General features: G+C 36.4%; 1 protein-coding gene and 1 non-coding gene across 3 annotated transcripts in view; both read right to left on the bottom strand.

Moving 5' to 3' along the window:
- Fnip1 (folliculin interacting protein 1) overlaps positions 1-27,220 on the bottom strand; it is an 88,278-nt gene that overhangs the window by 34,538 nt on the left and 26,520 nt on the right. For both annotated transcript variants that reach the window (XM_006984860.4, XM_006984861.4), the window contains exons 2-6: positions 21,842-21,968; positions 10,995-11,129; positions 5,273-5,373; positions 4,946-5,020; positions 3,645-3,736 (exon numbers count right to left, since the gene is read on the bottom strand). In XM_006984860.4, coding sequence (XP_006984922.1) covers positions 3,645-3,736; positions 4,946-5,020; positions 5,273-5,373; positions 10,995-11,129; positions 21,842-21,968 — 530 coding nt within the window. The remainder of the gene's footprint in view (positions 1-3,644; positions 3,737-4,945; positions 5,021-5,272; positions 5,374-10,994; positions 11,130-21,841; positions 21,969-27,220) is intronic.
- Positions 26,373-26,477, bottom strand: LOC121831865 (U6 spliceosomal RNA). The gene has a single exon (XR_006075467.1). It is a non-coding gene; the product is annotated as a U6 spliceosomal RNA (small nuclear RNA).

The raw sequence follows: 27,220 nt of genomic DNA, 5'->3' as shown, positions 1-27,220 counted from the left end.
GGGCAAAGTTCCCAAGAGTACCACACACAACCACAAAGAAGTGATAGCAGCCTGAATACCCAAAAAAGGGTATAAAGGCCAGGAGTGGTGGCACACACCTTTAATCCCAGCAAGCAGATCGCTATGAATTCAAAGCCAGCCTGGTCTACATAGAGAGTTCTAGGCCAGACAGGGCTACATAAAGATATCCTCTCTCCAAAAGAAGTGTGGGTGGGGAGCTTAAATCCTGAAATCAAGCCACTGAGTTACCTGTTACTTACATTCAATTATGAGTCTAAGTCAGTAGTTCTCAACCTTCCTAATTCTGTAACCCTTTAATACAATTCCTCATGTTGTGGTGACCCCAGCCATAATATTATTTTTGTTGCTACTTCATCACTGTGATTTTGATACTGCCATGAATCATAATGTAAATATCTGTGTTTTCCAATTGCCTTAGGCAACTCTGGTGAAAGGGTCATTCAAATACCCAGGAGTTGCACCCCACAAGTAGAGAACCACTGGTCTATGGAGGAGTTGAACACCTAGGGCAGTCAGCTTTTTGCTTTAAATAGCATCTGTATTTCTCAAATTGCTGATTCTATTTTTTTCTGCAACAGAAATTTTTGTAATTATAATGCAGCAACCCTTCCATTTCTCAATGGTCAATTCTTTTCCCAACATTCCCTATTTCAAAATTTAACGTCTTTAAACTCTTTCCTCACCCACATTTCTTTACATATGACTGTTTTCATGGGCATAGACCTGAACACATACAGAGCTTCCAGACTGAAACTGATCTTTTCTTATCAACCCACCTTCAAAGTTACTCAAATTCTTACCTATCTTTGCCTACTTCCTGCCTAAACAGAAAAAGTAACATTCAAACCTCATGATGCTGGTAACTTACTCAAGAATTCTGAGAAGTTCCTCCTTCTCTTCTTAATCTAACTCTAAGTCAGCTAGTGCCCCAACCCAACACTCTCCCTCAGAAATCTCTCTCAACTATCATATCTATCTTTAATTTCATTCTCAATGGCTTCATTTTTTCCATAAATTCCTACATGCAGTCAAATCTCTTTCATGTTTCTTCAATATATATCTATTCCTACAGTTGTCCAGTTTTTAAAAATGTAGTTGAAGGACACCTGGAGGTCCCTAAGACCCTTTCAGGAGGTCAGTGAGGTCTTCCACTTTCCAACAACTTACCTACAGGAGGTGAGATTTTCTTGACATATTTTAATCCCAACTGCTTAACCAGACCATTCTCACTATAGACATTCTTTTGTACATATAAATCAAATCTAATTATGTTGTTAGATTCTAAACAACTTTCTGCTGAAGCCTTGAGAATGTATCTAAAAGATTTCCAACTGTGCTTTAAAATCCATTGCATATTTGTCACAGCTATATATTACCTATTACAAGCTTCCAGCCAGTGATTAAATACAGAGGATACAAAGTCCAGGCCTATTTTGGGGAAACATGGGACATTTTTGACAACTAGGTCTTACTCAAAACTTCCTGTCTTGCCAAACCTTTCCTCCTTAGAAAGCTATTACAGGCTGAGGCACTGATACTTAATCTTTTATATTTTTCTCCTTTACTTGGAGTCAGACACGCATCATGATCTATGGTTCTTTTGGCTTTTCCCACCTCCCTCATTTTCTTTCTCATAGTCATTTCCAGTAATAAAATGTTTTGCATAGTTAATCCTGTCATGTACTTGCTTTAAAAAACAAGTAAAGAAACTAGCATATCCTCATTGGTATCTGACTGCATAAAGCATGAATATGAATTTGTTGCTGTGGCCCACAGTGCCCTTTGTCATCTTGCTCAGTTCTTTCTTTTCTCTTTCATTGTTTTGTTTATTTTTGAGACTGCAATTTAATTACAGCATTTCTCCCTTCCCTTTCCTTCCTCCAAACCCTCCCATATACCCTTACCCTCAATTCTTTCTTTTCAGTTCCTTTACCTTTACTGTGTGCTCCACTCATGTGAACTTATTTACATGCTTTATGATGGTGTGTCCCGTGGTCCAGGATATACTATTACTTCTTCCTAGGTATTTCTTTCCCTAACTAGATAAATAATTCTTCAAGTTTAAGCATCTTATTGTCAAGGAAACCTTTCATAATTCTCCAAGATGAAATTCATACTTATATTTTAATCACAGTTACATAATTTTAATTTTGTATATACTATAGCATACTGTGGTTATATTATTTACCTAATGCTCAACAACTACAAATCCACTGAGGCAAAAACTATGTTAGCATACCACTGCCTCTTCAGGGTCTACCAGAGTGCTTGTTATATTATGGATGCTTAAAAAACACTTGATTAGTCAACTGGAAACAAAGTCAGAAATAGGTCTCAACTATCCTAATTCACAGTTAAGAGTGTAGAAATGCATGCCATGCATTACTTAAAGCCTGTAGTTTGATTAAATGGATTAAATTTCTCCTCTATATTTAAACAGAAAAGTCAAATACATCTAGTCTTCATAGTGTAAATTTACTTTTAAAATATCAATTTATTGGTACTATTAAAATGAATCACTTTCCCCTCTCCTCCTCCTCCTTCTTTAAGACAGGGTTCATCTGTGTAACCCTGGCTGTCCTAGAACTCACTCTGCAGGCCAGGCTGGCCTTGAACTCACAGAGACCTGTCTCTGCCTCCTGAGTGCTGGGATTAAAGGTATGTACCACCACCGCCTGGCTAAAATAAATCACTTTCAATAAACCCTTGGAGTTTTAAAATGAATCAAATTATTTTTAAAAGGCCATTTCTTTGTTGCAGTTTTACTTTACTAGAATCAGTGATTAAAATCAAGTGAGCTTGAAAGAACATTTTCTATAAGCTGACCTATACTATAAAACAGTCCTTACACTAAGACTAACCCACAGCAGGTACTTAGTAGCATCTCATTTGAATAAACATATATTTAAAACATAAAATTTACTATTGGCTACACAGTAAGTGACAGGGTAGCTTAAACTACACAATGAAATCATATCTCAAAAAGGGAAAAAAAATCTAAATAAAAGTTTTTACTAAATAAGGATGGCTGTCCACTCGCTGATATTATGCATCAGAAATATAATCAAGCAGCAATTTAGTTGTGCTTTCTAGACAGAAAACTGCAGAAATACTATGTCATTTTAAAATGCACTATACATGGTAACCATAATTAACTAAATTGCGCTGTTATTCTAATAAGCTTCTTAAAAGTCATCATTTGAGAATCTGCTCATATGAACCAGTTCATAAAAATGAGCACCATTTTAAAATGACTTCTTGGTTAGAGAAGAGAGTAGTGATAGTTATTCCCAGCTAAAATATTTCAGAGAGCTGGTAATGGCTTTCAATATCAATGACTCAGCCTTTCAAAGACACATTAAATTTAAAAACAAAAACCAATAAGGACAAATTAAACATGCAGAAGTTTTTTTCTCAGATACAAAATGTATATTACATTAGAATATAAGAAAAAATGTTTTCCAAATAACATAAAGGTTATACATGTGAAATTTAAACAACCTTTCCACTTACACCATTAGAAGCTCTCTGGTTATATAAGAAATCTATATAATTAAGTGGCTTCAAATACTTTTATACTGTTAACATTTGTTAACTTTATAAAATAAAAATAAACCACCTACCTATATTTCCAAGCAGTCCATTAATAACTGTGCTGCTATCAGCCTTTAATGTATTGCTGTCCTGATTGATGAATTCAAGACTGTCTTGCAGCCTACAGAGGAAAGAAAAATCAAGGAAATTCCAAATACCTTTTATGTTTTTAATGGACTATTCACACATCCCAGTGAAATTCCAAGTGTAAAATTTCTTGAACTATTTAAGGCAAAGGGGACTACTGGGAATAAGAAAGAAAATAGGGGGCTGAATATGAACAAAGTATAATAGAATGAACATATCATTATGAAATCTATTATTTCATATATTTGCTAAAAAATTTAAACCCTTTTTATGTTAAAACTATTATTAGTAGTACTATAAGTATAAACTATGATGATAACTATGCAAGCACTTAAGCCATCAGTTAGTAAGCTATACCTGAAGGCTATATCCAGACGCTGTCCCTTTTATAAATAAAATTTCACAGGGGGACAGGTCATGTTTTTTTCATTTACATGTTGCTTAAGGCTGCTTTAATGCTGTAATGATAGCAGTAAGAAACTACAGCATTCTATACAGCTAACAAAGTAGAAAATATTTATCATCTGGTTCTTTCTGAAGTAAATTGTTGACACTGACATACATCACAGACAAGGTTTCCCTCATATTTTGGACTAAAAATATTTTCTAAACATCTGGTGCTGGGAATGGTCAAAAGAGCAATTGCAGATAAGGAAGGGAACACTGGAGGGGGAAGAGAGCAGCAAGAAGAGCAATCAAATCATCACACATTAAAAATGGGATCTATTACTTTCCTTTTCTTTGAGAATAACAAAAGTAAATACTATGCTTTCAGTATGAAGTATCTTTTCCATAAATTTTAAGAATTATCAGTTAAAACTTAGAAAAAAAGAAGACTGTAATGTTTTAAAATCAGTGATTGTTTTCATTTCTACTTCAGGATTAAATTTAAAAAGTTGGTATTTTGGCAACATCAATTTTTATTATATTCAGAAATAAAAGATGTAATTTCTTCTTCTGTAGTTTTCCAGAAGATGTATCAAGAACCAAAATGTTGAATGCATTTCCATCATAGCCTAGTGTACTCTTTTCAGTCTACTCTTCTATGTTGAGTTAGCAGTCATACCTTTGTATTTTTCAGTTTAATTATATTCAGAAAGGGTGTAATCTGTTTTCCATAAACTTTCAAACTTGGGTAAGATATAAAATATATGTACTATAATTGAAAAAGGCATTTTAAATGTTCATTCTTGTATATCTTAAATATCAAATATCAATTTCCCCCTGCATCCATAGCACTTACGTATTGAGACTTCCACAGATACTGCTTCCAGTCCGGGCAGTGAAAACTTTGCTAAGCATGAGCTGTGGAGGTGAGCTACAAAAGAAAACACGATGTCAGAAAGAGGTAAAACTAAAATACAAAAACTTTTTGATTTACTGTAAATAAAAATTTGTATGTTAGAGATTTCATGACATCATCATAAGGGCTGAGAAGAAACACTAAAACCATGGCATCATAAGCTGGGCATCTGACGTGCTATTCTGAGTAAAGATCTAAGAAATCCTCCCATCTTCAAAAAACCTGAACATTTACAATGAGTATAACAAAAGAACTGAACTCCCTCACCGAATCTGATGAATTTTCAAAGTGGATCCTTTGTAGCTCATTGCTACTGAGCCAAACATCATTTCTCCAAGCATATTGGCATCAGAAGAGCACCGAGAACCCTGAATAAAAATTAAAAACATAAATGCAATTAAAGAATTAAAAGCCTTATAATGATTTCAAATATTATTTTTCTTTATAAAATACAAACCTATGTTAGTTTTTCTAATAATTTTAATTCTGTATTATATAAACTGTTTTGCAATTTGTTCTTCATCATATGGTTTTTTTTTTTTTTGGTTTTTCGAGACAGGGTTTCTCTGTGTAGCTTTGGAACCTGTCCTGGATCTCGCTCTCTACCCCAGGCTGGCCTTGAACTCAGAGATCCACTTGGCTCTGCCTCCCAGTGCTGGGATTAAAGGCGTGCGCTACCACCACCCAGCTCATATGGTTTCTTATGTTAATCCTAACCATATCACTAAACAGAAATTCCACTTATTTTTAAATCTGTACAGCTATTGGTAGGTATAGTAATACCTATAATCCTAATAGTGGGGAGACCAAGGCAGGAATATCTCAAGTTTCAATCCAAGCTGTGTACTTCGGGAGACTGACTCATTTAAGGATGGAAGGGAGGGAGGGAGAAGGAGAGATGGGAGACGAAGAGGGTGGGAGGGATTTGCACATTATTTGATTACATAAAATTACCATACTTCAGGGCTGGTGAGATAACTCAGTAGTTAACACCACTTGCTGTTCTTGCAGAGGACCTGGGTTTGGTTCCCAGCACCCACACAAAAGCTCACAACTACCTGTAACTTCAGCTTCAGGAAACACAACTCCATCTTGTGGCCTCCCTACTAGGCATGTATATAGTGCACATACATAAATGTTGGCAAAACACTCATACACATAAAATAAAAATAAGTAAATCTTTAAAAAATACCATACTTCATGAGGTCAGACTAGTAACCAAGGAGCATTTAGATCACTGCTAGGATTTTACTACTAAAAATAATGCTGAAATAATTTTTTTTACAGTTATTCATGCATTTGGTATGAATGTAAGTGGGTGAGTGTATACACTGAATGTGAGTAGAGGTCAGAAAACAACTTGCAGGAGTTAGTTCTCTCCTACATTCTACCATCTGGGTTCTAGAGATTGAATTTGGCTGTGAAACTTGGCAACCAGTGCAGTTCTTTACCTGCTAAGCCATCTTGCTAGTCCCAAATCAACATTTAAGCCATGTCTTACACATGTATACACATCATTTCTCCAGTAGGTAAGCAAGGGTAGAACAGACAGTATAAGTTTTACTACTTCCATTATGGCAAAGAAGCATCCACAAATGCAGCAATTTATAACTATCATGAATTTTAAAAAGATGTACTTGTAATCTATAGATTTAGTGAGATTTGTTTATAAACATAGAAAAACCATTCTAAAATAATATGCAATAAAAGACCACAAAGCCAAATTACCTTGAAAGAGAACATAAAACTGAAGTTATCGTAATCCAGATTTAAAAATATACTACAAATCTATAGTAGTCAAAACAGTATGGCACCAATAGAAAGACAAACAAACCAACGGAATGGGATCAGAAACCCAGAAATAAATCCACACCCATACAGTCAACTGATCCTCAACATGGGTATTAAGCCTATAAAATAGGGAAAGGAAAATCTCTTGCTACTGGGAAGACTAGATATTCATATGCAAAAAATAAAAACAGACTCTTATAGCATATATAAACTCAATGTGGATTAAAGATTTAAATAGGAAAAGAATAGACAAAGAAAATGAGGTATATATACATACAATGAAATATATTTCAACCTGAGATACATACCTTGGAGTATACAGTAGCAGAGATAAATCTTAAATTTTTAAAAAATTATCATTTTTTAATGTGTTTTGCCTGCATATACATCTGTACACCACATAAATGCCTGGTGCCCTTGGAGGCCAGAAAAGGATACCAGATCCCCTGTGATTAGAGTTACAGATGGTAAGTCAACATTTTTGAGTGCTATGAATTGAACCCAAGCCCTCTGGAAGAACAGCAAGTTTTCTAAACAACTGAGCCATCTTTCCAGGCCTGCACAGATGAATGTTAAGGGAAGCATGAAACAAGATAATCATAGAAAGACAAGCATTGCATGCACTTCCACTTATCTGAGGTATCTAAGAAAGTCAAATTCATGGAACCAAAGAATAGAATTGGTATTTACCAGGGCAAAGGAGAAATAAAGTTACTAATCAATGAGCTTCAGTCAAGAAATGAGAATAAACTCTTGAGATCTGCTGCACAACATCACATCTATAGTGAAGAACAAAGCATTGTATACTAAAAGTTTAATTAAGAAAAAGATTTAAGCCAAGTGTAGTGGTCTTTGATCTCAGTACTCAAGAGACAGAGGCAAATGGGTCTCTATGAGTTCCAGGTCAATAAGAGATACATAGTAAGACCTGTCTCAAAAAAAAAAAAAAAAAAAAAAAGGAACAATTTACTTGAAATATCAAATGTCTTTTTTCTCAAAGAATTATTTATTATTGTCCCTTAATTGTTGTCACCATATATAAAATGTCTTTTTTCTCCAACTCTTAATTATTATCATTCCTTAGTTGTTGTCACCATAATTATAAAAATCATTAAAAAATCAAAAGTCCATTTAGTTAGTATTTATACACCATGGCAAATATCACTAATTACAAAGTACTCTCTACTTAATTTTTAAAAAATTTAGCTGGTGGTGCATGCCTTTAATCCCAGCACTTAGGAAGCAGAGATGAACCAACTCTGTGAGTCTGAGGCCTTATATAGTCTATATAGCAAGTTCCTGGATAGTCAAGGCTATATAGTGAGACCTTATTTTTTAAAAAAATATTATTATATTTATTATTCATATGTATGTGTGTGTGTGGTTGTGTGTGGATATGTCATGAAAAGTAGAGGTCATAGACCAATATTTGGGAGTCAATTCTCTCCTTCCATTATGTGGGTCCTGGGGAGGGACTTGGGTTGAAGAGCAAGTACCTGTACCTGCTGAGCCATTTCATCAGCTGTCTCTACTTGATTTTCAAAAACCAATTTGTTCCAAGACATCAATGTGCCTAACTGCAAAGAATCCCATTTCACATTCTCACTTGAAGACAGATGATGCACTCACTGATGTAAGATTGGCCTAATGGTAGCAATTTTGCAGTAGCAATTTTCAGAACTACCTACTCACATGCACTTTAAAGAACTGGCTAATGAAATTCAAATGCAAATCACTAGAAATGGAGCTGCTATCCTTTGGGCAACAGAACACATCATCTCTGATGAATATGAAAGATAAGGGAACCCTGGACTTTTTCTGAGGACATCTTCAAACCAACAAATCCCATGTATCACATGACTCCAGATTAGTCATGTAAAGAAAATAATTCATAGTCTGTGAATTAGTCTAGTAGTCTAATCCTCATTTATAGTTGGAGTTACTGAAGTTATCTTTCTGATTAATTAATATTAAATAATTGCATCAATTAAGCATTCCATGGAGACAATCTAATAAAATCATATAATTTGATATTAAAATTCTTTGTCTGCTAATGCATACACCAAATGGTTAATGTGAGTATCAGATAATGTTAATATATTTTCATGTGAAACAATCTACAATAAAGATCACAAAATTAACAAAGTTTGTTATCACTGCTGCCTTTTATATGCTTTCTTTAACGGGTCTGCTCATTCTACATACTCACCCCTGGAAAGTAATTCAAAGATAATGTTCTAGTTACTGGAGATCACACATACATACATACATACATACATACATACATACATACATACATACATACACACACACACACACATATGTGTATGAAAAAAAAATATATATATATATCATCCCCCCCCCCCCCCGAGACAGGGTTTCTCTGTGTAACTTTGCGCCTTTCCTGGAACTCACTCTGTAGCCCAGGCTGGCCTCCAACTCACAGAGATCCGCCTGGCTCTGCCTCCTGTGTGCTGGGATTAAAGGTGTGCTCCACCACTACCCAGCTGGAGATCATATTTTATCTAGCATATCAATTATAACTGAATGCTTTTACTTAAAAAAGTGTATTTTCTGGGATTCTACATAAAATATAATCATCAATCACTACCTTTTGGATCATTACAATCTTGGTCAGTTTTCTAATATTTATTTATGTATTTACTTATTTATTTTCTTACCTCAGTCCTTTGTTTAATAAATAAGATTGTTTACAACCTCCCAGAGGCCTGTGTCATTTGATTCTGCGTCTATTCACCACTCCCCCACTCCCCCCCCACCCGGACCAGAGACAGTGGGACCCCAGCTGCAGAGCAAGCAACACCCACAGTGCATCCTAGCCTGAGTACCCTGGATTTACCATCTGCTGCCCATTCCCCAAAACTCCCTTCCTCAAACCTTGGCTTTGCATAGATTGCTGCTTTGAAAACTTTACATATAACCCACTAGGATGCACAAGTGAGAAGACAATGTCAGATTAGCTTCAGTTCACTTGGATGTTGAGAAGTCTTAGCCAACAAGAGCTGAGACAAGAGAATATCTTTCCATTCCTGTGTACAGTCAAAAGACTGCCCTGACCATGATCTTGAGGACCAGATTAACGACTGAGAAGCACACCACAGATAGAATATCAGGTTCTCAGCATCTGATCATTACTTTGTGTGAAGGAGAAAGCCCCTGAAGAGCCAGTCCTACCGGGTGGTGGTGGCGCATGCCTTTAATCCCAGCACTCGGGAGACAGAGCCAGACAGATCTCTGTGAGTTCAAGGCCAGCCTGGTATACAGAGCGAGATCCAGGACAGGCACCAAAACTACACAGAGAAACTGTCTCAAAAAAATCTAATATTTATTTTTAATCAAATAATATATACAGAAAAAGCAATTTTATACAACTTAACAAATTAGGAAAACCTCTCAAATTATGTAAATTTCCTGACTTATACAGGTGATATATGGCAAAGCATTGTTAGGTGTTTGCTAAGGTTCTGTTCCTAGGGTGAAGGAAAAACAAGAATGTCCTGTGAATCACCTCCTAACATGCAGAGTTGAGTAACTTTAGAATCCTTTTACATACATTGCCTTATCGATGGGTACAAGGACAAATTTCCACCCAAATGCAACCATCTCTTACAAACAGAATGGCAAAGATTCTATTTTAGCACCACTAAATACAAAGTATGTTTTATTTGCACAAACTTGGGATGTCATAAATTCACAGTAGATAATATGAACTTAGGATGAAACTAAATTGATATTATTTCACATAGTAAGCTTATATACAAGTTCCTATGTAGTTACTGATTTATTTAGCCTAAAAAAAGAAACCAGTTTATTTCTGAAAAATCAAAGAGGTGTGTTTAACCCTTGTAATTACACTTTAATTTCCTACTATTGCCAAGCTTTATTGGTATTTTAATTTTATTATTTAATAATAAAGAGGTACAAAAATAAATTACTCTGGGTACTCAATAATATGAATTAAGATAAAGATGAATAAAATATCTGCTACCAATACTATAGACCTCTGTATTTTTCCCATCTAAGATTTTCAAAATTATAAAAACTTACTTATTTAATGAATTTATCCATCTCTACAGCTACAATGTAGGCTCCAGGAAGGTACATTGGTACATAGCTGATACTGGTCCCTAGGAAGGTGATTAAAATGATTTGTAAATGAATAGATGAGTGATCTTACCTGGTACTTGGGACACTGGTCTTTTACATCAGAAGATAAATTGATAGAGCTATCCAAAGAAGAAGAACTATCTCCTCCTGGCTTCAGCTGACAGCACTTCCCAAAGACCTTGACTTGAGCATCATTACAGAGCTTCTGAAACACAGAGGATACTCCCATTTATAGTCCAATACATTTCTTTTTTTATCATAAACTTAAAAGCAACAGTAAGAAAAAAAAACCTTGGAAAAAACAAGGATGAGATAACTAAAAATAATGCAACTTTAATACAATATTGTATTTTTCTCTATTTTCTCCAGTACTATTTGGAGTACATTTTTTTTTCCTCAGCAACATTATTAAACCACAGAATTTTCTTTATTATATGGCCAACACAATATTCATTAATTGTAACTTAGTAATCTATAATGGTGATTTTCAAATTATTTATTTTCAAACTTTATACTCTTAGAAATTATTGAGAACATTTAAGGACTTTTGTTTGGAAGATTTATCTATTCATTATCTTAGAAAATAAAGCTGAGAAAGTTTTAAATGTCTAATTAAATTTAAGAATAATGTCACAAATTAACAAACAACAGTGTCATGAAAAATTAACCATATGTAGTCTGTGAGGAAGGAAAAACATAAAATAGATTTATATTTTATTATAGGTACATATACCTGCTTAACCTTTTGTGTTTGGAGAGGGCAGTTCAAGACCTGAGCTCAGGGGCATGTGCATGGTAGGCACGTATTCTACCACTGGGATACAACCCTAGTCCCATGTCTCATCTTCTAATATTAAATGTATTTATGTGAAGAACAGATAAAGAATACATTTTAAATCTAGATGATTGTGCTATCAAGTAAGACTAGATGAAAGACTCACTACTTTTTTAAAAAAGATTTACTTTTATACATCTTTGCATTTTGCCTGCATGTATGTTTAAACACCATACATGTGCCTGGTGCCCATAGAGCCAGAAGGTGGTGTTGGATTCCCCGGAACTGTAATTAAGGATGGTTGTGAGGTGTTGGGAACTAAAGCAAGTACTTTCAACTATGGAACCCTCTTTCTAGTCCCAGGACTCATTTCTTTTACTTTATTCCTTTTCCTCTCTTCTCCAACCCATTGAACCCTGGAGCTTTCGTGGCTCACAACTTGCACAGTTGCAATTCATTTAGGTATATAACACCACTAAAATGTACTTCAATGATTGATCAGTTTCTAGTATGTTGATTCTTCCATGTCCAAGACCTCAGATTTTCAGAAGAAGCAATCAGAGTGAAACTGCAATTTTCTGAGGAGTAACTATTTTATAGTTACATTATCACCAAAGGCTCTTTAAAATAAGGTACAGATAACTTCCACGTCATCTGTAATCAAATGTTTCAAGTAAAAGTAAAAGAAGCTTTAAAACTTTTGAGTAGATATAGTGAGTTCAAATCCTATGAATAGGTTATGTGAGTTCTTAAATCTTAGTTTGCTATCTGTGGTATGGGAAGAGAAACCATAATGACACTTACAGAATTTCTAATTATAATAGTCTAGAGAACTAACTTAAACTTATTGATGTATAGTTATAAGTAGGAAATTAACCTAACTGAAGTCAAGGATTTCACTTGATATTTTTATTTATATTACTTCATTTAAATGCTTGTTAATACCATTTAGTATCAGTATCCTTGGCCATGTCTTTTGTTAAAAATTCTTCTCTCATACATTATTTTCCAACCAAAGGTCCCTTCCCTGCTCTCCTCCCAGTGCACCCTGCCTCCCCTCTCCCCCAGATCCACTTTCTCCTCCATTTCCCTTCAGAAAAGAGTGGGCGTCCCAGGGATATCAACTGAACATGTCCTGGGCTATATCTTAATAAACTTATTACTTACTAACAAAGTATTGCCAACAAAATACTAGTCCTCATGTACAATTCAGCATGGAAGATGCTACTAAAATATTCCATTTTACATGCGAGAAACATGAAGCAAAGAGACATTGCCTAAGTCTGTTATGTAATTACAAATAAAACTCAGTTGGCTTTACTTACTTCATACTACAAAGCACCTTTTCATCAGTCAACCAAAGTACTGAAGTCAAGGATTTCACTTGATATAATGTGTCTCAACCATCTCAAGCTGCCCCCACCAAAAAAAATTCCCAAGTTCATTTTTTCCTCTTCTTGTCTCTGTCCACAGACAAGTTATTTCTCAAAGATCTGGCTCATTTCAATAAATAAAAGAACTTAGAAAAAATCATTTAGAGGCTAGATATGTTCATTATATTGGATTCTCATGACCTCTACATTCTCTAAGGGGACAAAGCTTAAATGTGTGTGTGTGTGTGTGTGTGTGTGTGTGTGTGTGTGTGTGTGTGTGTGTATTAAAATGTATTATGCTGTAACAAGGCAACAATGCCCCTAGACATCAGAGGCTTAAATAAATCTATTACCAGGAATGGGATTCTCCTTTTGGAGTTGTTTCTAGGGAGGTTCCACAGATCTCCAAACAACACAGGCTATTGCCACTGGTCTTGGTTACCTTCCAGAACTACACAGTAAGATCCTATTGCTGAAAACAACTCATCCAAAGTCACAGAACATGGTAAAATTATGCTGGTATGGACCTGGAAGCTTCAGCCCTATTAGCTAGTTTTCATAGTACTAGAAAGTGCTATCCAAGGTACTAGAGGAGAAAAGTAATCAGCAATTATTCCCAGCTAGGAACCCTACAAGTGACAAGAAGGACTGGTCTAGAATGACATGTGCACTGGGGCAATAGTGGCATGAACATCATGGAAGTAACTGACCACTTTCTGGTTAGATTTAAGTCTCATTCCACAAGATAAAACCCATATCTGGCATCATCACCAAGCCAAAAACCTATGGCTCAACAGGTCACTGACTTGAGGGGAGAACCATCTACTATTATGCTGCTATACGGACATATTATTAAACTGAAAATCCTAATGATTTATCATTATACCAATAGATCAATGCATCTCTCAACCCTCACCTGAGAAACTTCTATTTGGTGATTAATGAAATGATTCACAACGGATGAAGATGCAGAGAGTAAGAGACTGCAGAATGTTTAGCTCTAAAGGGAACACATATACTGCACTTCCTAAGGTTCAGGGATCACTACAGTAGATGGCTGGAAAAGAGTAAGAGTCAGAGGTATTAGATAATTAAAAAGAAACATTATCTTCTGGACACAGCAGAGCAGCTACACATATGAACTCACAAGTGGTCACAACAGCACTTACAAAACCTGGGCAAGTCTAAGCCAGAAGAAATCCCAGAATGGAGAGGGGAGTTGAACACACAATCCCACTCCTATCTGTAGAGTTACTGGCAACTATTAGCTGCTGACAGTGGAGAGAGATGCTTTTCTCTATGAGTGTAGGCCCTAGAAAGTTGACCATGTCACAGTAGAAGACTATATATCTAAGAATATCTGAGCAACATAAATTGGTCTTGAAGGAGGTTTTTGTTTTTTGTTTTTTTTGTAAGTGACAAAAAAACGCTGGGTGCACAGGGAGTGGAGTTGATCTGGGAAGAATTGGAATATAAATATGTGGAAAGAGGGGGTGTAAATGTCATCAAAATATGTTGTATGAAACTCTCAAAGAACTAACAAAATATTTTTAAGGAGCTCTTTGAACACAAGAATCCTGCAATTGTGGGCAATACTAACACAGGGGTTATTAAATAAAATTTTCAGTGCCAGACATGAGCCACCACCCTGTAAGTTCCTGGCAAGAGAAGCCCTAGAGACTGCCACATAAAACAAGCTATTGCCATTGCTCTTGGTTGCCAACCATTCTTGGATGGTAAGATCCTATTACGGACAATATAACCCACTTTGGATACAAGACACAGAGAAATCAATTTGGAATTGATCTAAAAAAATTCCTCCCTACTGACTAGTTTTCATAATGCAGAAGGTACTATGAAGGCCACTGTGGAAGAAAGTGGTATTACCCAGCAGTAAACCCTGAATGTTACAATACTGACCTGCTGAGCAGTATGTTATCATTGGTAAAACAGTGATGTAAAGATTACAGGGATAACTTACTGCTTTCTGATAAGATTTGAGGCATGTTTTACAGAAGAGGTGTGGTGATGTATTGTGTCCCCAATATATCATGCACCCTAATAAAATTTATCTGAGGATCAGAGTAAAAAACCAGCCACTATAGTAAACATAGAGATCAGGTAATGGCAGCACATGCCTTTAATCCTATCACTCGGGAGGCAGAGATCCGTCTGGATCTCTGTGAGTTTAAGGCCATACTAGGAACAGAGCCAGGCGTGGTAGTATAAACCTTTAATCCCAGCACTAACCATAAATGTCTGGAGATCTGTACAAACAGAAAAGGAAGTGACAGAGCAGGGCAGGAAGAGGAAGTGATGTAGCTGGGCAGAGAAATGAGATGGCAAAAAAAGAAAGGCATATAGGCGTGAGTATACAGGAAGTAGGTCTCTTTGGAGACTGAGGTGTCAGTGAGGTGAGGTTGTGGCTTGTCCTATTTCTCTGATCTCTCAGTTTTTTACCCCAATATCTAGCTCCGGGTTTGTTTGTTTTTTATTAATAAGATTGTTCAGCAATTCGTCTTACAAAGAGAATTCATGGTTAGTACTATAAACCTGGTCAAAAGCCCATGCCTCAGTAGGTCTGGCTCTAGCTGGGAACCTACTACTTTTATTTTGCTAAATGAACAAACATGTCATCAAACCATTTTTTAAATATTTGTACTTATGCCCAGAGTAGTGACACTGTCAGCTTTGTTCAGAAAAGCTTGTTTTTAAGCCAGCTGTTTGGTGTACACCTTTAATCTCAGGACTCAGGAGGCAAAGACAGGCATATCCTTGAGTTTGAGGCCAGCCTGATCTACAGAATGAGTTCCCAGGATAGCCAGGGCTACACAGAGAAACACTGTCTCAAGAAAAAAAGCATCTCTTTGCAGTGGGCAGCAGTTAATGCAGAAATTCGTAACTGGTGAAAGTGCTGAGAATAAGTGGCTGCTGAATGCTCTGTCATAAATGAGATGTCTATGTCACCCCTCCCAGACTCAGGGATCACTATAGCAGAGAGGGTAGAAAGAATGTAAAAGCTAGAGGTTGGAGTGGAATGTTACAGACACTATCTTCTGGACATGATATGGCCACAGCATTCTTAAACTCATAGCTGCTGTAATTATTTGTACAAGACTAGACCTGTCAACATCTTGTCATAGGCTGGAGAGGGACCTATAAGGTCCTACTCATCCCTGAAGACCTTTAGGCACTTAATGGTGGTGGAAGGAGAGATTTTTGTTTGTTTTTCAAGACAGGGTTTCTCTTTGTTGCCCTGGCTGTCCTGGAACTCACTCTAAATAACACACTGGCCTTGAACTCACAGAGATCTGCCTGTCTCTGCCTCTGGAGGACCGAGACATTTTTTTTTTTCAGTAGTATAGTTGCTGGTAAGGTACGTATGCTCCTATAAATAACCTCTAATCCATGCTCTTATAAGCAACCTTAATGAAATTCATCAGGTCACAAAAACAAAAATGATAAAAAGTAGGGAGAGTAACTGGGAAGAGGATAGTGTAGTAGTTTAAATGTAATTGGCCCCTATAAGCTCATAGGGAGTGGCACTATTAGGAGGTGTGGCTTTGTTGGAGGAAGTATGTCATTGAGAGGGTGGGCTTTGAGTTGTCCTATGCTCAAGCTATGCCTAGTTCAGACTACTTTATGTTGCCTGCGAGTCAAGATGTAAGAACTCTGAGTTCCTTCTCTAGCAGCATGTCTGCCTGCATGCTGCCTTGCTTCCTGCCATGATGATAATGGACTAAACCTTTGAACTATAAGCAAGCCACTCTGATTAAATGTTTTCCTTTGTAAGAGTTGCCTTAGCTATGGTGTCTCTTCACAGACTAGAAACCCTAACTAACACAGATGGGAATCAGTGGGAGTGGGAGGGAGATACAGGATATTGAGGGGGATAAGGTTGAGTAGCAAGTGCATAGCATTGAAGGAATAAAGCCAACAGACATACTATTATGAAAAAGAAGAGACCAGGATACTCCATGGAAAAATCACCAGGAAAGAGTAAGAAGAGATAGAGAGAAACACGAAAAACAGACGCCAAGGACAGCATAACAGAGAAAGAAAGAGACACTAGCAGACACTGAGAAACAATAAAGAAGGAACAGATACAGAGAAGGAATGGGAGGTATAAACACCATGTCTCCCCAAAATTGGTGTTAAAATATGAATCCCTGATGGTATGGTATTAGGAGGTCTGGACTTTGGAATGTTCTTTGGTCATAAGGGGGGAGCATCTCATAATGGGAACAGCACCCATACAGAAACAATTTCAGAGTGCTCTTACCCTCTTTTCTACATGTGAGGTTACAAGAAATCAACAGTCTGTAATCTGGAAGAGAACCTGACAAAAACCCAACATGCCAGCACTCCATCCTGACCTTCCAGTCTGTACTGTTTTGTTATTCTGTCTGAATAAAGACACACACAGAGAAAGTTAAACATTATTTTGTTATGGTCAAACAAGATGGCTCAGTTGGTATAAGTGCCTGCTGTTCATCCCCAGAATCCACATGGTGGGAGGGGTGACTCCTGAAACTTGTCATCAGACTTCCACACACAATAGAATAAAATGTAACAAAATTTTTAAAATTTTCTTGATGTTAGATAGTGACTCTTTATCAATATATGTGTAGGCAAAGAAAAAGGTCACAGAAAAAGACATGAGCAGGAGAGAATAATGAAGCATCAATCCAGAAAAGATGGGCAAGAGATTTGGAAAACAGTATAAATCAAGACATATAGAACAAATTAAGGTGGAAAAAAAAAAGGATGCAGAATAAATGAAATGCACAATGAGCAACATTAATCAAGATAAAGGTGCCAGAAAGAAAATTTCAGTAAATGTTGGGCTAAAAAAAGCAAGAGTATTGTTCATGTTAGCTAATCTGTCAAACTTAGCAAATTTTTGTTAAGCTTTATGGTAGCCTAAATACAAAGAAGTGCCCATGATTATATTTATAGTTGTTTTTAGATTTCAAAAGTCTTGAGCATCTCTATTTCTATGACTTTGAGGTATCTTACCTCTTACACTATTCAAACTAAAATGGTAGATTTATCAAACACTTTTCCCATCATCATATCCAACTACATTTCATAAAGCAGACAAGGTGACTTTTTGAAATTCAAGTTTGATATCTTCAGTGATTTCCCTCTATACTTAGGATATGATCTAAACATCTAACGCTGAAACTCGTTAAGGCCCTGAATACTACCTGCCTCATCTCTATTCAACCTTCACCTCCAACTACTTTGCATATTATTTGCTATCATTCCAGCCAAGGTGGTTTTTTTTTTTTTAATTTTCCAATTTGCCAAGCTCTAAAATCACCCTGCAGACTTTTCATCAGCTGTTACTGTTATTTCTTCACATTTCTGCTTTTATTTTACTTTTTCAGTAAAGGAGACTATCACTCAAATTGATGGAAACTTAGTTCCTTACTTTTGGCATCTTATTAAGTATCCTGTAAGCTTTCTTCACAGTACTTTCACAATTTAGAATTATGTGTAGATTTATTTTTTCATTATCTACCTGCCCTAATAGGCTACATGTAGAAATGAAGAGGGCACAGGCTGCTAAATTTCCAAGTATTTAGTATTTTATAAACCCTTGGTTAACTTGTATAGATGCTTTTTTCATCAGATTACAAAGTGTGAGAAAGGGGATAAACAATTTACACAAAGCACAATCTCTAAAAGGTTGAAAACTTTTTTTTTTTTTTAGGATAAATGGCATGTTCTCACATTTTTTCAACTACATTTCTTTTTCTTTCTTTCTTCCTTTCTTCCTTCCTTCTTTCTTTCTTTCTTTCTTTCTTTCTTTCTTTCTTTCTTTCTTTCTTTCTTTCTTTCTTTTTTTTTTTTCGAGACAGGGTTTCTCTGTGTAGTTTTGCGCCTTTCCTGGAACTCGCTCTGTAGACCAGGCTGGCCTTGAACTCACAGAGATCTACCTGCTTCTGCCTCCCAAGTGCTGGGATTAAAGGCGTGCACCACCACCGCTCTGAAAATTCTTAATAATTAGGTGCAATATAGTAAAACCTAGCAATCAAAAAAGATGAACACCTATTATTGTGGCAGATGCTAAAGACACATTTGTGAATAACCTAACAGACCAGGACAGACATATTCATGTTTTTTTCAGAAGTCAAAAATCTCAAATGAACCCAATTCTTTAAAAAAAAAAATCTCAATAAAAAATTCAACTGATAGAAAAAATTTTTTTCTCCAAAGTATTTTGTTTTCAGTTGATTATTGGAATGTTGGTAGAAAGTGGCAACCTAAAAAGAGGGAGAAACCCATTTTAGGCCCAGGGCACTTTGTCTTTGTCTTAAGATGTAATGGCAGTAGCCAACACTACACTAGGCTCTCTTGGCCAACCAAATAAATGTCTTTCTTATTGTTGCTAAACTAATAACAATGTTTCAAAATACAGTGTTGAAGATTTAAAGAATAGATACAGGTTCTTGCCTCCACTTTAGAGTAGGGGAAAGCATGTTATTAGGACTGCAGACTTAATCTGCTTTATACCATCAGATAAATATTTTCCGTTCTCTAGGTCTCACTTTCCCTGATTGTACAATCAGAGGTCTAACCAGATTCTCAATAAGACTCCCAGTAGTTCCTAGGTCATATTTAACAACATCATCATATAAGGCAGTGGTTCTCAATGTTCCTAATGTTGAGAGCCTTTAATACAATTCTTCATGTTGTGGTGACCCCCAACCATAAAAATCATTTTTTTTGTTGCTACTTCATAACTGTAATTTTTCTGTTATGAATTGTAAGGTAAATATTTGTGTTTTCCAATGGCCTTAGGTGACTCCTGTGAAAGGGTTGTTTGACTTTCAAAGGGGATGTGACCCACAGGTATAAGGGAATAAATGTCAAACAAAAACAGTTTCTGGTTAGATTGATAACAAGTAATTCAAGTGTTGTCTTAAAAAAAACAAACAAGCAAACAAACAAAAACTCATGGAGTAGACCATAAATCAAATCAGTTATTTGTTGGTTAATCCCACAAGCTTTGCCCCAACATTGCTCTAGCATATCTTGCAAACAGGGCATCACTGTAGATCCAAGGGTTGGTGTTTACATTTCTCCTTTGGTAGCTTGCAGAGTACCTTCCTGTAACAAAGATGCTAGCACATAAGGGTGAAGGCTCTATGCAGGCACCAGCACAACTTCTCCAGGTTCAATAAGTTGTGTAGGTGTTATCTTCAGCAATAGGGCCTTGCCATCAGTTTGTGGAGAGTAACCTATAGTCTTGGTTGTTTGGGGGTTCTTAAGAGACCCCTTTGGCAAACAATTCAATTAAATGTAACCTATTACCAGTAATGGAAGCTTCATTTAGTGACAAGAGATATCCAGTTGGATCTGTCTCCTCCATTATATATGTACATATTTTAGGAAACTTCTGCTGTATTAGGTTTTCGTACTATCCATACCTAACACTGCTTGGATGACAAAGAACCTGAGATTAGATAGCCCAGGGACCTAGGGTAAAACCAAATACTATCCTTCTTCTAAAAGAATGCAGCAATAAAATGACTCCAAATGACATTCTGCTGTACTCATAGACCAGTGCCTTGCTCAGCCATTATCAGAGAACCTTCCTCCTGCAGCAGATGGGAACAAATACAGAGACCTACAGCCAGACACACAGTGAGTTAGAGACCTTGGAACACTAAGCCATAAAATGATATCTCCATCAAAGCCTTCCCTCAGAGCCCAGGGGACCCTGCAGAAGAGGAGGCAGAAAGATAAAAAAAAAACCAGAGGGGATGGAGGACACCAAGAAAAAAAAAATAAACAAAGCACTCTAAATCAACAGTATTAACACAATATGAACTCATAGAAACTGAGGCAACATGCACCGGGTCTGTATGGTCTGTAGGGGTCTGTCTGGTCTTTAAGACCAGATGGGGTCTTAAAGTTGAAAGGAGAAATAGGAATGCCCCCATCCTTAATCCAGAAGCTATCTCCAATTGATAACCACTTACAAATGAAAATTTAATTTTCTCTAAGGCAGTCTCACTGGGGAAACTAACTACTATTAAGGATAGGCTGCTGCCAGGCGGTGGTGGCGCACGCCTTTAATCCCAGCACTCGGGAGGCAGAGGCAGGCAGATCTCTGTGAGTTCGAGGCCAGCCTGGGCTACCAAGTGAGTTCCAGGGAAAGGTGCAAAGCTACACAGAGAAACTCTGTCTCGAAAAACCAAAAAAAAAAAAAAAAGGATAGGCTGCTGCATATCCAGCAGTAGATGGCATCTTTAGAGGTTCCTCGTCTCATAATGTCTTGTCATGGCTTAAAAAAAAAAATCTTATTTCTTATTTATATATATATATATATATATATATATATATATATATATATATATATCCCTCCCTACCCTACAGGTCCTTTGCGTATATATTATATTATAGCTACTATTTAATGTTTTTAGGGAATTTCTGAGTGTGTGATTAAGTGGGTCTCTGCATCTTTATCTGTTTCTTGTGCCTTGTTCTCTTCTAATGAGAGACAGAAAGGGGTTACATCTGGATGGAAAGGGAAGTGAGTAGGAACTGGAAAGAGCAGAGGGAAGGGAAACTGTAATCAGGATATAGGAGGGGAAAAAAGTTTATTTTCAATAAAAGGGAAAAAAAAATCTCAAAATTAGGACTCTGAATTTTAAACAGGCTAGAGATGTTTTGTATTAACAAAGTGACCATAGTTGAAATTATATTAATTCTTTCTTGAATTATTAAAATACCCGAGATAAGAACAACACTCACCGATACTGATGTGTCCTCATTTTTTCTCTTAACACTAGAGTCAAACAATACATTTCTCCCTCGTCTTTCACAGTCTTGATATACGATCAGTCGAATCTGGCTTGGGTCAAACTCTGGCAAAGGCCAACTTGGAAAAAAAAAAAACAAAAAACAAGGATCCACTTTAGTTACCTTAATAAATACTCCACATATATTCTTATAACTAAAAGTCTTATCTGATGGACTCAGAAGCTGTATTATTACTGAAGAACATACACCTGATCTTTACACTATTTGGTTCAAAAGTTACATAGGTATGATTTTTAGATTAAAAATAAAAACACAAAAAATTTTAAAAATTGGCTACTATCAACATATAAGATAGAGTCAATTTACATAAAGGATTAACTTACTAAATATATGTAAGCACAAATTACTAATAAAAATATGCTGATCCCATAGAGAGATGACATAAGGTTAACTAATTTTTAAGTTGTTTTTCTGCAACACAGAAGTATAAAAATAGAAGTAGTTTTGTTGTAGGTCAAAACAGGGATATATTGTGAGTAAAACAGGCACACAAAAAGCTACTGCATTTTTATTTAAATAAAAGTTAGAACCTGGCAATATTCAGTCTGAGAATAGCTACTATCTAAAATTCTACAAAAAGAAAGAAAAGTGAACTGCAGGTAAGACTCTAGTCACCGCCCAGCCTGCTACCCTCTTTCCGTGTGCTCAATTATGGAGTTGGGGAGAAGTGGACGGGAAAGAGGGGAGGGAGAAGGAGGGAAGCTGACAGCCCCCAAGTTTGGAGAGTGGTTACCTCAGAGAGCAAGGAAACATGAAAGTACAACAGGAAGGGACATACCAGGTTGATCAGGGCAGTTACTATGTCTCATCAAGACAACGCTGAAGCGCATTTTTCACTTCACAATACATATTTGGGGGAGGGGGAAACACCAGACCTTTATTTGTACATTGTCACAATTTAAAGATGAATGTCTCTGTTGGAAACTGATAGAAGTCTGACCCTGCACATCAAGCTAAAGCAGATATCCATCCTTAAGACAACACCAGCTTATATTACACGGGACTCTACTCTAAAATTACGACAGAACAGACCAACAGAGGTTGAAAATCAAGAAGTGGCTTCACGGAACCCACAGAAAGTACAATGGCAGCAACTAAAAAGCATTCAGCAGCTTTGGAATCATCACTGGTAATCACGGCAAGGAAAGTTCTAAGGAGTAAGGAGAACAGAAGTCAGATTGCACAAGACTAAAGAAAAAACGGCAACTGTCAAGAAAAGAAAGGAGTTGAGAATTAAGAGCAATGGGTGTTTTGTCACTAAGAAAGGAAATATGTGAACATGTTTACACTCCAATGCAGTTTGAGGTGGAGAGGAAATTACAGGTCTTTGAGGAAGTGGTGGAGTGAATACTGTTTAAAGAATTAACTCAAGAACTGCCTTCTCAGCCTTTGCCTAGGATCAAGTTCAAAACAAAAAGTAACTCTTGCATTAGACTAGAAAAAGAGGCCAGTAGAAAGGAGTATGGCACTTGCTGGGAAGAAATTATGTTGACCAGGAACAGTAAGACTTCTGAGCAACACTGTAATCCTACACATGGTTAACAATCATGAGAATATGATTGGCCACAAACTGCACAGGTGATTTTTTTTTCTCTAGAAGCTTTCAGGGTGGTTGAATTTGACTCAGGAAGAGACAAAGTAAAGGATTTTGAAAGATAAATGGGTGAAAAGGAAAGGGGATCCTGAAGGGGTAGCAGAAAACTGCAAGAATACAGATGAAACAATGGAGCCTAAATTTGGAAAATCATGAGAATATGAGGCTAGGAGAAGAAACGAAGGCATAATAGTCAAAGTGCTAAGAAGGGAGTGGAGAGGAGGATCAGTAGAGACACACCACCAGAGAGGAAGAAAAAACTCACAATGCAGTGCTTACGAAAGTCAAGGAAGATGAGGAAAGCAGCAGTGCACAGAACCAAACGCTGCAGGAAAGCGAAGCTTCATAAATACTAAGTTGGCCATCTGGCGGTTCAGCCATTTGCTGGGCTTGGTTCTCTCACTAGAACAGCATCAGAGGAAAGAGGGGAGAGTTAAATAACAACAGACAGAGGGACTGAGAAGAAAAGAATCAAGATTTAAGATTCTAAGTACTTCCCTGTCAAAGAGGATGACACAGAAACTGGGGGTGATATAACTGCCCATGTAAACTGCATGGTTTTGAATTAAAAGGCAACCTACATAGTCAGGAGAAACTGGGATTATCTTGAACCAAGACCAATGGTCACCTTAGACAGCCAGAAGAGGTGAGCTTATAAGGCTTTTCTCTTAAAAGATAAAGGCATGCAGTTATGAAATGTTTATACAAACATTTTTAACAAATATATTTAATGTTTATATTTCTAAAATTAAGGGAAGGAATAGAAAAAGAATTTAAATGTAGCTAGAGAAAACTGGCAAATCAATGTTCCAGAAAAGTTAGAACAGAGCATACTACCAAGAAGGTCCCTGATGAACTGTAGAATATATTTAATGAGGTCAAGGAAAAACTGACCTACAAATGAAAATTACTACAGATGGACGTGCAGGGTTGAAGGAATGAAATAATTATTTAAATTTGATCATTTGTTTAATCTGAAAAGTATACATTTTCAGAAGCATATAGAGTTGGGTGGCCTGAACTAGGGTATAGGACTTAAGATACAAAAGTCTAATAAAAATGACCACAATAGGGGAAAGTGCTAACCCTAGCAAAGGTACAATTAGACTGAAGACCCAGCTGAATCACAAGTTTGAGGTCATCCTGTGCTACAAAATGAGACCTGATTTTTTTTTCATTTTTCTTTACTAAGAAATGTTCCACTCACTCCACACACCATCCACAGATCCCCCCTCGTCCCCCTGGCCCTCGTCCCAAGCCACTCCATATTCCCATATCCCCCAAACCAAGGTCTCCCATAGGAAGCCAGCAGAGCCCAGCATACTGAGCCCAGGCAGAGACCTGATTTTTAAATGATAATAAAAGTGACAGCAAGAAAGGAGTGATCTATACTTCACTATCTGAGGAAATGTGGCCAGAATGGCCCTGCTTTAAGTAAAGAATGTTAAATGTCAGTGGTTTCCTCAGATTGACCACACACCATCACTGCTGCACCCAATCCTCTTCACTGTCCTGGAAGTTGGTGTAAATTCTGAAATCTGTAGTAGATACAAAAAACTCACTTAAAAATTATGTCAAAAAGATATCTGATTTAGCCCAGCACTTGGGAGGCAGAGCCAGGTGGCTCTCTGTGAGTTTGAGGTCAGCCTGGTCTACAGAGCAAGATCCAGGACAGCCAGAGCTACACAGAGAAACCTTGTCTGAAAAATAAAAAAAAAAAAAACAAAAAATAAAAACAAACAAAAAATTATACTTAAAATATTCTAGAACATAGTATAAAATAAATAACATCCCCAAAGAGGATGTTAATTTGTTAATATGAAAATAATAAGACTAAGGATATGAAATTCAGAATCAGAACAAGAAAGTCTCATGAAAAGCAGATTTGGCTGGCCAAGATTTGTTTATCTTCTAGCCCATGCACCTTGTTAAGAAAGCCAATTGCATAAAAATTTTTTATTTTTCCAAGTAAGTATTAGAAATCAAATACTTTTCTGAGACTGTAGCTTAATGATCCTTTCCTTCTCTGTATTTTTTTAAGTCTTTTCATAGTCCTGGTTCCTGTTTACTGTTGACAAAGACTTTTTAAAAAGAAATATTTTTGGTCCCACTAATGGTCAGATATCCTAAATTCTTTAGCAAAGAAGCAGTGGTTAGCCCGATTATCTATCACTGTCAGATTCTACGATAGGCTGAACAAATAAAGTACATGACAATCCAATTCCTAGACCACAGAGATATCAAAACTAATGCCTACAGACATTAAGACACTCATGCACCTAGAACTAATTTATAATGTTTACAAATTACATATTTTAGATACACCTGTCTAAAACATTCTCAAGAATTCAAGTTCAGAAAGCACATGCCTATAATCTCAGCTATTAGGAGGCTGAGCTAAGAGGATTAAGAATTTTTTTTAAACAATGATTTAAATTAGAAAACTGTTAGTATATAAAACACATTTACCAACTTCAATTAGGTCAATATCAGGAATTAACAAAATTCTCCATCATCACCAAAATTTTTAAATATCTTTACTCTTAGGTACTATAAAAATAATGCATTAATCAAATGAAACATGTAACCAATCCCACCAAGTGGGGGAGGGGAGTGGAGGGAAGCATTTACAGAGTTAAATTTTGAATCCTAAATACTTAACCCATTATTTGGGCCTGCCTCTCTAAAGAATATCAATACTCTTGGTTACCAACTGTAAATAAAACAGAAACTTCACCAGCATAACTCTAATCAGTTTAGTTCATCTGTTTCTCACACACTGAATAGCTTTGTTTATCAGAATACAACAGAAGAGAATATGGATCCCACATTTTTACCTCTGACTATAGTGATAGCCAGTCAATAAGAAAACATATGAAATGCTTCATAAATTGGCATGTCATCCTTGTGCAGGGGCCTCACTAATTTTTTCTCCATATCTTTCCAATTTTAGTATGTGCTGCTGAAGTGAACATGAGAGGATTAAGAATTAGAGGCCAGCCTGAGCTACATGGTCAGTTCCAGGCTCACCAGGACTATATATAATAAGGCCTCATCTCCAACAAAATAAAAAAATAAAATCTTCAAATAATAAAAATTACTACCACAACTTTTCATAATATTTTAGTAATAAGAAGTCATCTAATAACTTAGCATTTAAATTTTACTCTTCATGCATTTTAAAGCAAATGTATTACCAAGTTTATAACTAGATATAAGGTGATTTTGTGTTAACATATTTTAAAATAGCATCATGAATTAAGCTGTACATTACTGGCATTCTATTTCTCTTAAGCAGTTCCACTTTGCAAAATCCCTAAAAACTCCAGTTATGTACAACTGCCAAGCCAGGTTAATAATAGCAATGAACCATACTCATCTAAAACCACAAGACTGTCAGGTGACATAAGAATGAATTTAACTCAAAAGCCTCTCCGTGCTGCAATAAAAAAAGGTGTAATCCTAGCAACAGGACCATGGGGCACTGCGAGTCTTTAAAGAGTTCCATGCCGATGACAAAACCTATTTTATAAAAGGCTTCATTTCTACAGGTTTGCAAGTAACATACCACTTTTTTGTTTCACTTAAGAGTAGGATTTCACAAAAGTAACTTGGTACTTTCTCTCTTCTACTACAAAGTGTATGACAAAGTGAAAATCAATCTAAATATTATTCTTGTAAACTAAGCCCTACCTGGCAGCTTTTACAGACCGAGA

Source organism: Peromyscus maniculatus, chromosome 8, assembly GCF_049852395.1.
Source record: "Peromyscus maniculatus bairdii isolate BWxNUB_F1_BW_parent chromosome 8, HU_Pman_BW_mat_3.1, whole genome shotgun sequence".
In the NCBI taxonomy this organism is placed as follows: Eukaryota; Metazoa; Chordata; class Mammalia; order Rodentia; family Cricetidae; genus Peromyscus; species Peromyscus maniculatus.
This window is presented reverse-complemented; position numbering and strand designations above follow the sequence as displayed.